The sequence below is a fragment of the Oncorhynchus kisutch genome, linkage group LG16 (assembly GCF_002021735.2).
Source record: "Oncorhynchus kisutch isolate 150728-3 linkage group LG16, Okis_V2, whole genome shotgun sequence".
Classification (NCBI taxonomy): domain Eukaryota; kingdom Metazoa; phylum Chordata; class Actinopteri; order Salmoniformes; family Salmonidae; genus Oncorhynchus; species Oncorhynchus kisutch.
In genome coordinates, this window is record NC_034189.2 from 6,399,914 (window position 1) to 6,412,413 (window position 12,500).

Below are 12,500 nucleotides of genomic sequence, written 5' to 3' on the forward strand. Positions count from 1 at the left end.
TGCTATGGTCTGAGAACATCTGCTATGGTCCTGAGAACATCTGTTATGGTTCTGAGAACATCTGTTATTGTTCTAAGAACATCTATTATGGTCTGAAAACTGCTCATCTGTCAAGATGGCGAGACACAAGTAAAGGGACGAGCTAAAGACCTCCGAGGGTGAGCCCCTGTGGACAGGCTGAAATACTCATGATCTCCACATAGAAGGTGTATAAGTCATTCAAACGTGTTTACGCTCGCGTGGCTGCTGGCACAGATGACATCCCTAGTAGTGCCCTCAGAGAATGTGCAGACCAGCTAACTGTTGTGTTTTCTGACATTTCATTTCTGACACGTCAGTCAGAACAAAGGAGTTGATTGTGGACTTCAGGAGGAAGCAGGCTGGGCACCCCCCCATCCTCATCAATGGGGCTTTCTGTCTAAAACGTCAAGTTCCTCGGCATACACATCTCCGAGGAGCTGAAATGGGCAAACATGGACACAGTGGTGAAGAAGGCACAACAGCAACTCTTTAACCTCAGGATGCTGAAGAAATGTCCCCGAGGTCCCTCACAGTGCTCTACAGCGGCACCATTGAGAGCATACTGTCGAGCTCATCACGGCCTGGTACGGTAACTCCACCGCCACTGGCCGCAAGGCTCTAACATTTGTACCTCCGGTACGTTTAGAACACCAGATGTCGCAGGAAATCCAACGAAAATTCTCAGGGACCTCAGCCACCCGAACCACGGCCTGTTCTCCCCACTTCAATCACTCAGATGCGTGCAGTACAGGAGCATCATGGTTGAAACTGTCAGACTGGCCAATAGCTTCTACCCTCAGACCATCAGACTGCTGAATAGCCACCACTAACTAGTCAGCTACCTGCTACCCCCTGCTGCTCCCCTACCTGCTCCCCCTGCTGCTCCCCCTGCTCTCCCTGCTCTCGTTGCTCCCCCTGCTGCTCCCCCTGCTGCCCCTTTCCCCCTGTTGCTCCCCCTGCTGCTCATCCTGCTCCCCCTGCTGCTCCACCTGCTCCCCCTGCTGCTCCCCCTGCTGCTCCCTCTGCTCCCCCTGCTGCTCCCCCTGCTCCCCCTGCTGCTCCCCCTGCTGCTCCCCCTGCTACTCCCCCTGCTGCTCCCCCTGCTGCTCCCCCTGCTACTCCCCCTGCGGCTCCCCCTGCTACTCCCCCTGCTGCTCCCCCTGCTGCTCCCCCTGCTACTCCCCCAGCTGCTCCCCCTGCTGATCCCCCTGCTGCTCCCTCTGCTGCTCCCCCTGCTGCTCCCCCTGCTGCTCCCTCTGCTGCTCCCCCTGCTGCTCCCCCGCTGCTCCCCCGGTGGAAATTTATATTTAGCATTGTTTATTATTATTTAATTCTCTCCTGCACTGTTGGCGCTCGGAGCTGAAGTATTTCACCGTGTACGGACACTACATATGAGACCCTGTGCATTCGACTAAATAAAACTCTAGAAATCTAAATCTAATCACTATATGATTCACACATGTTTCTGTTGGAAAATGTTCAGGTGCGCGTTCGAGTCATCGAAGGCCGCCAGTTGCCGGGCATCAACATCAAACCGGTCGTCAAGGTTACTGTTGGTGGGCAGTCCAAGAGGACTCGCATCAGGAAAGGAAACAACCCAGTGTTTGATGAGGTGAAAAAAACAACAACATGATATAACATTGTTGCAACTAGTTATAAGCTGTTATCGGTAGTTAATAAACATACTGTAGGTAAAGCTGGGTAATATTTGTGTTGTTAAATGAAAACATATTTCATTTTATTTATTTATATCAGACTTTCTTTCTGAACTTCTTTGAGAGTCCGTCAGACCTCTTCGATGAGCCCATCTTCATTACTGTAAGTCATTATAATTCACTACTACATTGAAAATATATATCACCTCCCTGCCCCCTGCAATGTAGTAATGTAGAGTATCACTCTGTCTCTCTCTTTCTCTCTCTCTCTGTCAGGTTTTTAACTCCATGTCGTTGCGAACTGACTCGGTGATAGGAGAATTCAAGGTAAAACAAACTCGCCATATCTCTCTATGTGTTGTTTATGTGCCATGGAAGACAGAGTATTTCTGTTTGGATATATATTTCTCTCTGGATTTCTTTTACAGCTTGATGTTGGCACGGTCTACAACGAGAGCAGTGAGTAAAGCCATATCTATAACTAGGTTTCTATCCAATTGGGGAAAGATTTTTAACGTGAATATTCTAGAATCCACATGAAGGAAGTGTGGTCATTTCCCCACCAGTGGTATGTTTCCTCCAGATGTACAGATGTGTCTGTGTAGTGAGTGTCTGTGTAGTTTAGTGTCTGTGTAGTGAGTGTCTGTGTACTGAGTGTCTGTGTAGTGAGTGTCTGTGTAGTTTAGTGTCGGTTGTAGTTAATGTCTGTGTAGTTTAGTGTCTGTGTAGTTTAGTGTCGGTGTAGTTTAGTGTCGGTGTAGTTTAGTGTCGGTGTACTGTACAGTACTTATTGCAGATAAAAAATCTGTTTGTGATGACTTAACACAACACACAAAATGAACGACCGCCAAGCATCGATCATGTCACCAGAATAATATTTGATATATCGATATTTATTAGAAAGCTCTTCCACCGTGCACTTTCACCTCAAATCAAATCAAATGTATTTATATTTGCTACTGTCAATCACCTATCCTGTTGCCTAGTTACTTGACCCTGGACCTATATGTACATATCTACTACCTCCATTACGTTGTTCTCCTGCACATTGACTCAGTACTGGTACTCCCTGTATAAAGCCATCTTATCATTACTCATTGACTAGGTCCAATTAAATCAAATGTATTTATAAAGCCCTTCGTACATCAGCTGATATCTCAAAGTGCTGTACAGAAACCCAGCCTAAAACCCCAAACAGCAAGCAATGCAGGTGTAGAAGCACTGTGGCTAGGAAAAACTCCCTAGAAAGGCCAAAACCTAGGAAGAAACCTAGAGAGGAACCAGGCTATGAGGGGTGGCCAGTCCTCTTCTTGCTGTGCCGGGTGGAGATTATAACAGAACATGGCCAAGATGTTCAAATGTTCATAAATGACCAGCATGGTCAAATAATAATAATTACAGGCAGAACAGTTGAAACTGGAGCAGCAGCACGGCCAGGTGGACTGGGGACAACAAGGAGTCATCATGTCAGGTAGTCCTGAGACATGGTCCTAGGGCTCAGGTCCTCAGAGAGAGAGAAAGAGAGAATTAGAGAGAGCATACTTAAATTCACACAGGACACCGGATAGGACAGGAGAAGTACTCCAGATATAACAAACTGACCCTAGCCCCCCGACACATAAACTACTGCAGCATAAATACTGGAGGCTGAGACAGGAGGGGTCAGGAGACACTTTGGCCCTATCCGAGGACACCCCCGGACAGGGCCAAACAGGAAGGATATAACCCCACCCACTTTGCCAAAGCACAGCCCCCACACCACTAGAGGGATATCTTCAACCACCAACTTACCATCCTGAGACAGGGCCGAGTATAGCCCACAAAGATCTCCCACAACCTCCCTGTGAGGTTCTTCATAGCTTATTTTGTCTTTAGCCTAATAAACTGCATGTTTTTTTCCCCTCATTGTAGTGGGAGGACCAACACACCATTACCATCACGACTCTCCCAAGTTAACTTCGATTTGGTTATTAAATCAAATATTTGCGCATAAAAGCGTTTCCACACCCATTTCCTTCATAATTCATTTTACCGACACAAAAAGATCCCACCAGCCAAACAAAACAAATGATCTGTCAGCATTTATTACATTATACCGAATCATCCTCTTTCCATCACAGCTTATTAACTCAAATTCCATCCACAGTTTTCAAAGTAAAGTCCTACTGTAAAGTCAAAGTAAAGTCATGCTGTAAAGTGAAAGTAAAGTCATGCTGTAAAGTCAAACTAAAGTCATGCTGTAAAGTCATGCTGTAAAGTCATGCTGTAAAGTCAAAGTAAAGTCATGCTGTAAAGTCAAAGTAAAGTCATACTGTAAAGTCAATGTAAAGTCATGCTGTAAAGTCAAAGTAAAGTCATGCTGTAAAGTCAAACTAAAGTCATGCTGTAAAGTCATGCTGTAAAGTCATGCTGTAAAGTCATACTGTAAAGTCAAAGGAAAGTCATACTGTAAAGTCAAAGGAAAGTCATGCTGTAAAGTCATGCTGTAAAGTCATGCTGTAAAGTCATGCTGTAAAGTCAAAGTAAAGTAATGCTGTAAAGTCAAAGTATAGTCATACTGTAAAGTCATACTGTATTAAAACAAAGTCATGACAGCTGTGATGGAAACCGAACAGTATTTGGTAAACTAAATATATACAGTACCAGTCAGAAGTTTGGACCCACCTACTCATTCAAGGGTTTGTCCTTATTTTTTACTATTTTCTACATTGTAGAATAACAGTGAAGACATCAAAACTATGAAATAACACGTATGGAATCATGTAGTAACCAAAAAAAGTGTTACACAAATCAAAATATATTTGAGATTCTTCGAAGTAGCCACCCTTTTCCTTGATGACAGCTTTGACTATTTCATCTCATGTTGTCATGTTGGTTATTACTCTAATCTCATGTTGTCATGTTGGTTATTACTCTAATCTCATGTTATCATGTTGGTTATTACTCTAATCTCATGTTGTCATGTTGGTTATTACTCTAATCTCATGTTATCATGTTGGTTATTACTCTAATCTCATGTTGTCATGTTGGTTATTACTCTAATCTCATGTTGTCATGTTGGTTGTTGCTCTAATCTCATGTTGTCATGTTGGTTATTACTCTAATCTCATGTTGTCATGTTGGTTGTTACTCTAATCTCATGTTGTCATGTTGGTTGTTACTCTAATCTCATGTTGTCATGTTGGTTGTTACTCTAATCTCATGTTGTCATGTTGGTTGTTACTCTAATCTCATGTTGTCATGTTGGATATTACTCTAATCTCATGTTGTCATGTTGGTTGTTACTCTAATCTCATGTTATCATGTTGGTTATTACTCTAATCTCATGTTGTCATGTTGGTTGTTACTCTAATCTCATGTTGTCATGTTGGTTGTTACTCTAATCTCATGTTGTCATGTTGGTTGTTACTCTAATCTCATGTTATCATGTTGGTTGTTACTCTAATCTCATGTTATCATGTTGGTTGTTACTCTAATCTCATGTTATCATGTTGGTTGTTACTCTAATCTCATGTTATCATGTTGGTTATTACTCTAATCTCATGTTATCATGTTGGTTGTTACTCTAATCTCATGTTATCATGTTGGTTGTTACTCTAATCTCATGTTGTCATGTTGGTTATTACTCTAATCTCATGTTGTCATGTTGGTTATTACTCTAATCTCATGTTATCATGTTGGTTGTTACTCTAATCTCATGTTATCATGTTGGTTATTACTCTAAACATAAAAAAAAAAACTAAGTCAGTTAAGAACAAATTCTTATTTTCAATGACGGCCTAGGAACAGTGGGTTAACTGCCTGTTAAGGGGCAGAACGACAGATTTGTACCTTGTCAGCTCGGGATTTGAATTTGCAACCTTCCTGTTACTAGCCCAATACTCTAACTACTAGGCTACCCTGCCGCCCCACCCCAATATCATGTTATCATGTTGGTTGTTACTCTAATCTCATGTTATCATGTTGGTTATTACTCTAATGTATTATCATGTTGGTTGTTACTCTAATCTCATGTTATCATGTTGGTTATTACTCTAACCTCATGTTATCATGTTGGTTGTTACTCTAATCTCATGTTGTCATGTTGGTTATTACTCTAATCCCATGTTGTCATGTTGGTTGTTACTCTAATCTCATGTTGTCATGTTGGTTATTACTCTAATCTCATGTTGTCATGTTGGTTATTACTCTAATCTCATGTTGTCATGTTGGTTATTACTCTAATCTCATGTTGTCATGTTGGTTATTACTCTAATCTCATGTTGTCAAATTGGTTATTACTCTAATCTCATGTTGTCATGTTGGTTGTTACTCTAATCTCATGTTATCATGTTGGTTATTACTCTAATCTCATGTTATCATGTTGGTTGTTACTCTAATCTCATGTTGTCATGTTGGTTATTACTCTAATCTCATGTTGTCATGTTGGTTATTACTCTAATCTCATGTTATCATGTTGGTGTTACTCTAATCTCATGTTATCATGTTGGTTATTACTCTAATCTCATGTTATCAATGTTGGTGTTACTCTAATCTCATGTTATCATGTTGGTTATTACTCTAATCTCATGTTATCATGTTGGTTATTACTCTAATCTCATGTTGTCATGTTGGTTATTCCTCTAATCTCATGTTATCATGTTGGTTATTACTCTAATCTCATGTTGTCATGTTGGTTATTACTCTAATCTCATGTTATCATGTTGGTTATTACTCTAATCTCATGTTGTCATGTTGGTTGTTACTCTAATCTCATGTTGTCATGTTGGTTATTACTCTAATCTCATGTTGTCATGTTGGTTGTTACTCTAATCTCATGTTGTCATGTTGGTTGTTACTCTAATCTCATGTTATCATGTTGGTTATTACTCTAATCTCATGTTGTCATGTTGGTTGTTACTCTAATCTCATGTTGTCATGTTGGTTGTTACTCTATTCTCATGTTATCATGTTGGTTATTACTCTAATCTCATGTTATCATGTTGGTTATTACTCTAATCTCATGTTGTCATGTTGGTTGTTACTCTAATCTCATGTTGTCATGTTGGTTGTTACTCTAATCTCATGTTATCATGTTGGTTGTTACTCTAAACATTAAAAAAAACTAAGTCAGTTAAGAACAAATTCTTATTTTCAATGACGGCCTAGGAACAGTGGGTTAACTGCCTGTTAAGGGGCAGAACGACAGATTTGTACCTTGTCAGCTCGGGATTTGAATTTGCAACCTTCCTGTTACTAGCCCAATACTCTAACTACTAGGCTACCCTGCCGCCCCACCCCAATATCATGTTATCATGTTGGTTGTTACTCTAATCTCATGTTATCATGTTGGTTATTACTCTAATGTATTATCATGTTGGTTGTTACTCTAATCTCATGTTATCATGTTGGTTATTACTCTAACCTCATGTTATCATGTTGGTTGTTACTCTAATCTCATGTTGTCATGTTGGTTATTACTCTAATCCCATGTTGTCATGTTGGTTGTTACTCTAATCTCATGTTGTCATGTTGGTTATTACTCTAATCTCATGTTGTCATGTTGGTTATTACTCTAATCTCATGTTGTCATGTTGGTTATTACTCTAATCTCATGTTGTCATGTTGGTTATTACTCTAATCTCATGTTCTCAAGTTGGTTATTACTCTAATCTCATGTTGTCATGTTGGTTATTACTCTAATCTCATGTTATCATGTTGGTTATTACTCTAATCTCATGTTATCATGTTGGTTATTACTCTAATCTCATGTTATCATGTTGGTTATTACTCTAATCTCATGTTGTCATGTTGATTATTACTCTAATCTCATGTTATCATGTTGGTTATTACTCTAATCTCATGTTGTCATGTTGGTTATTACTCTAATCTCATGTTATCATGTTGGTTATTACTCTAATCTCATGTTGTCATGTTGGTTGTTACTCTAATCTCATGTTGTCATGTTGGTTATTACTCTAATCTCATGTTGTCATGTTGGTTGTTACTCTAATCTCATGTTGTCATGTTGGTTGTTACTCTAATCTCATGTTATCATGTTGGTTATTACTCTAATCTCATGTTGTCATGTTGGTTGTTACTCTAATCTCATGTTGTCATGTTGGCTGTTACTCTATTCTCATGTTATCATGTTGGTTATTACTCTAATCTCATGTTATCATGTTGGTTGTTACTCTAATCTCATGTTATCATGTTGGTTGTTACTCTAAACATTAAAAAAAACTAAGTCAGTTAAGAACAAATTCTTATTTTCAATGACGGCCTAGGAACAGTGGGTTAACTGCCTGTTAAGGGGCAGAACGACAGATTTGTACCTTGTCAGCTCGGGATTTGAATTTGCAACCTTCCTGTTACTAGCCCAATACTCTAACTACTAGGCTACCCTGCCGCCCCACCCCAATATCATGTTATCATGTTGGTTGTTACTCTAATCTCATGTTATCATGTTGGTTATTACTCTAATGTATTATCATGTTGGTTGTTACTCTAATCTCATGTTATCATGTTGGTTATTACTCTAACCTCATGTTATCATGTTGGTTGTTACTCTAATCTCATGTTGTCATGTTGGTTATTACTCTAATCCCATGTTGTCATGTTGGTTGTTACTCTAATCTCATGTTGTCATGTTGGTTATTACTCTAATCTCATGTTGTCATGTTGGTTATTACTCTAATCTCATGTTGTCATGTTGGTTATTACTCTAATCTCATGTTGTCATGTTGGTTATTACTCTAATCTCTCATGTTCTCATGTTCAAGTTGGTTATTACTCTAATCTCATGTTGTCATGTTGGTTATTACTCTAATCTCATGTTATCATGTTGGTTATTACTCTAATCTCATGTTATCATGTTGGTTATTACTCTAATCTCATGTTATCATGTTGGTTATTACTCTAATCTCATGTTGTCATGTTGATTATTACTCTAATCTCATGTTATCATGTTGGTTATTACTCTAATCTCATGTTGTCATGTTGGTTATTACTCTAATCTCATGTTATCATGTTGGTTATTACTCTAATCTCATGTTGTCATGTTGGTTGTTACTCTATTCTCATGTTATCATGTTGGTTATTACTCTAATCTCATGTTATCATGTTGGTTGTTACTCTAATCTCATGTTATCATGTTGGTTGTTACTCTAAACATAAAAAAAAAACTAAGTCAGTTAAGAACAAATTCTTATTTTCAATGACGGCCTAGGAACAGTGGGTTAACTGCCTGTTAAGGGGCAGAACGACAGATTTGTAACTTGTCAGCTCGGGATTTGAATTTGCAACCTTCCTGTTACTAGCCCAATACTCTAACTACTAGGCTACCCTGCCGCCCCACCCCAATATCATGTTATCATGTTGGTTGTTACTCTAATGTATTATCATGTTGGTTGTTACTCGAATCTCATGTTGTCATGTTGGTTATTACTCTAATCTCATGTTGTCATGTTGGTTATTACTCTAATCTCATGTTATCATGTTGGTTATTACTCTAATCTCATGTTATCATGTTGGTGTTACTCTAATCTCATGTTATCATGTTGGTTATTACTCTAATCTCATGTTATCATGTTGGTTATTACTCTAATCTCATGTTGTCATGTTGGTTATTACTCTAATCTCATGTCTTGTTGGTATTAATCTAATCTCATGTTGTCATGTTGGTTATTACTCTAATCTCATGTTGTCATGTTGGTTATTACTCTAATCTCATGTTGTCATGTTGGTTATTACTCTAATCTCATGTTATCATGTTGGTTATTACTCTAATCTCATGTTATCATGTTGGTGTTACTCTAATCTCATGTTATCAATGTTGGTTATTACTCTAATCTCATGTTATCATGTTGGTGTTACTCTAATCTCATGTTATCATGTTGGTTATTACTCTAATCTCATGTTATCATGTTGGTTATTACTCTAATCTCATGTTGTCATGTTGGTTATTACTCTAATCTCATGTTATCATGTTGGTTCTTACTCTAATCACATGTTGTCATGTTGGTTATTACTCTAATCTCATGTTGTCATGTTGGTTATTACTCGAATCTCATGTTGTCATGTTGGTTATTACTCGAATCTCATGTTGTCATGTTGGTTATTACTCTAATCTCATGTTGTAATGTTGGTTATTACTCTAATCTCATGTTATCATGTTGGTTATTACTCTAATCTCATGTTATCATGTTGGTGTTACTCTAATCTCATGTTATCATGTTGGTTATTACTCTAATCTCATGTTATCATGTTGGTGTTACTCTAATCTCATGTTATCATGTTGGTTATTACTCTAATCTCATGTTATCATGTTGGTTATTACTCTAATCTCATGTTGTCATGTTGGTTATTACTCTAATCTCATGTTATCATGTTGGTTCTTACTCTAATCTCATGTTGTCATGTTGGTTATTACTCTAATCTCATGTTGTCATGTTGGTTATTACTCTAATCTCATGTTGTCATGTTGGTTATTACTCTAATCTCATGTTATCATGTTGGTTGTTACTCTAATCTCATGTTATCATGTTGGTTATTACTCTAAACATAAAAAAAAAAACTAAGTCAGTTAAGAACAAATTCTTATTTTCAATGACGGCCTAGGAACAGTGGGTTAACTGCCTGTTAAGGGGCAGAACGACAGATTTGTACCTTGTCAGCTCGGGATTTGAATTTGCAACCTTCCTGTTACTAGCCCAATACTCTAACTACTAGGCTACCCTGCCGCCCCACCCCAATATCATGTTATCATGTTGGTTGTTACTCTAATCTCATGTTATCATGTTGGTTATTACTCTAATGTATTATCATGTTGGTTGTTACTCTAATCTCATGTTATCATGTTGGTTATTACTCTAACCTCATGTTATCATGTTGGTTGTTACTCTAATCTCATGTTGTCATGTTGGTTATTACTCTAATCCCATGTTGTCATGTTGGTTGTTACTCTAATCTCATGTTGTCATGTTGGTTATTACTCTAATCTCATGTTGTCATGTTGGTTATTACTCTAATCTCATGTTGTCATGTTGGTTATTACTCTAATCTCATGTTGTCAAGTTGGTTATTACTCTAATCGCATGTTGTCATGTTGGTTATTACTCTAATCTCATGTTATCATGTTGGTTGTTACTCTAATCTCATGTTATCATGTTGGTTATTACTCTAATCTCATGTTGTCATGTTGGTTATTACTCTAATCTCATGTTGTCTTGTTGGTTATTACTCTAATCTCATGTTGTCATGTTGGTTATTACTCTAATCTCATGTTGTCATGTTGGTTATTACTCTAATCTCATGTTGTCATGTTGGTTATTACTCTAATCTCATGTTATCATGTTGGTTATTACTCTAATCTCATGTTATCATGTTGGTGTTACTCTAATCTCATGTTATCATGTTGGTTATTACTCTAATCTCATGTTATCATGTTGGTGTTACTCTAATCTCATGTTATCATGTTGGTTATTACTCTAATCTCATGTTATCATGTTGGTTATTACTCTAATCTCATGTTGTCATGTTGGTTATTACTCTAATCTCATGTTATCATGTTGGTTCTTACTCTAATCTCATGTTGTCATGTTGGTTATTACTCTAATCTCATGTTGTCATGTTGGTTATTACTCGAATCTCATGTTGTCATGTTGGTTATTACTCGAATCTCATGTTATCATGTTGGTTGTTACTCTAATCTCATGTTATCATGTTGGTTATTACTCTAAACATAAAAAAAAAAACTAAGTCAGTTAAGAACAAATTCTTATTTTCAATGACGGCCTAGGAACAGTGGGTTAACTGCCTGTTAAGGGGCAGAACGACAGATTTGTACCTTGTCAGCTCGGGATTTGAATTTGCAACCTTCCTGTTACTAGCCCAATACTCTAACTACTAGGCTACCCTGCCGCCCCACCCCAATATCATGTTATCATGTTGGTTGTTACTCTAATCTCATGTTATCATGTTGGTTATTACTCTAATGTATTATCATGTTGGTTGTTACTCTAATCTCATGTTATCATGTTGGTTATTACTCTAACCTCATGTTATCATGTTGGTTGTTACTCTAATCTCATGTTGTCATGTTGGTTATTACTCTAATCCCATGTTGTCATGTTGGTTGTTACTCTAATCTCATGTTGTCATGTTGGTTATTACTCTAATCTCATGTTGTCATGTTGGTTATTACTCTAATCTCATGTTGTCATGTTGGTTATTACTCTAATCTCATGTTGTCAAGTTGGTTATTACTCTAATCGCATGTTGTCATGTTGGTTATTACTCTAATCTCATGTTATCATGTTGGTTGTTACTCTAATCTCATGTTATCATGTTGGTTATTACTCTAATCTCATGTTGTCATGTTGGTTATTACTCTAATTTCATGTTGTCTTGTTGGTTATTACTCTAATCTCATGTTGTCATGTTGGTTATTACTCTAATCTCATGTTGTCATGTTGGTTATTACTCTAATCTCATGTTGTCATGTTGGTTATTACTCTAATCTCATGTTATCATGTTGGTTATTACTCTAATCTCATGTTATCATGTTGGTGTTACTCTAATCTCATGTTATCATGTTGGTTATTACTCTAATCTCATGTTATCATGTTGGTGTTACTCTAATCTCATGTTATCATGTTGGTTATTACTCTAATCTCATGTTATCATGTTGGTTATTACTCTAATCTCATGTTGTCATGTTGGTTATTACTCTAATCTCATGTTATCATGTTGGTTCTTACTCTAATCTCATGTTGTCATGTTGGTTATTACTCTAATCTCATGTTGTCATGTTGGTTATTACTCGAATCTCATGTTGTCATGTTG

General features: G+C 37.6%; 1 protein-coding gene across 1 annotated transcript in view; it reads left to right on the plus strand.

The window, feature by feature from the left end:
- The window catches only part of dysf (dysferlin, limb girdle muscular dystrophy 2B (autosomal recessive)), a gene marked incomplete in the record, with an annotated part of 244,093 nt that overhangs the window by 70,334 nt on the left and 161,259 nt on the right, over nt 1-12,500 (plus strand). Inside the window, 4 exon segments of the mRNA XM_031793059.1 lie at nt 1,505-1,633; nt 1,777-1,839; nt 1,953-2,003; nt 2,105-2,135. Coding sequence (XP_031648919.1) covers nt 1,505-1,633; nt 1,777-1,839; nt 1,953-2,003; nt 2,105-2,135 — 274 coding nt within the window.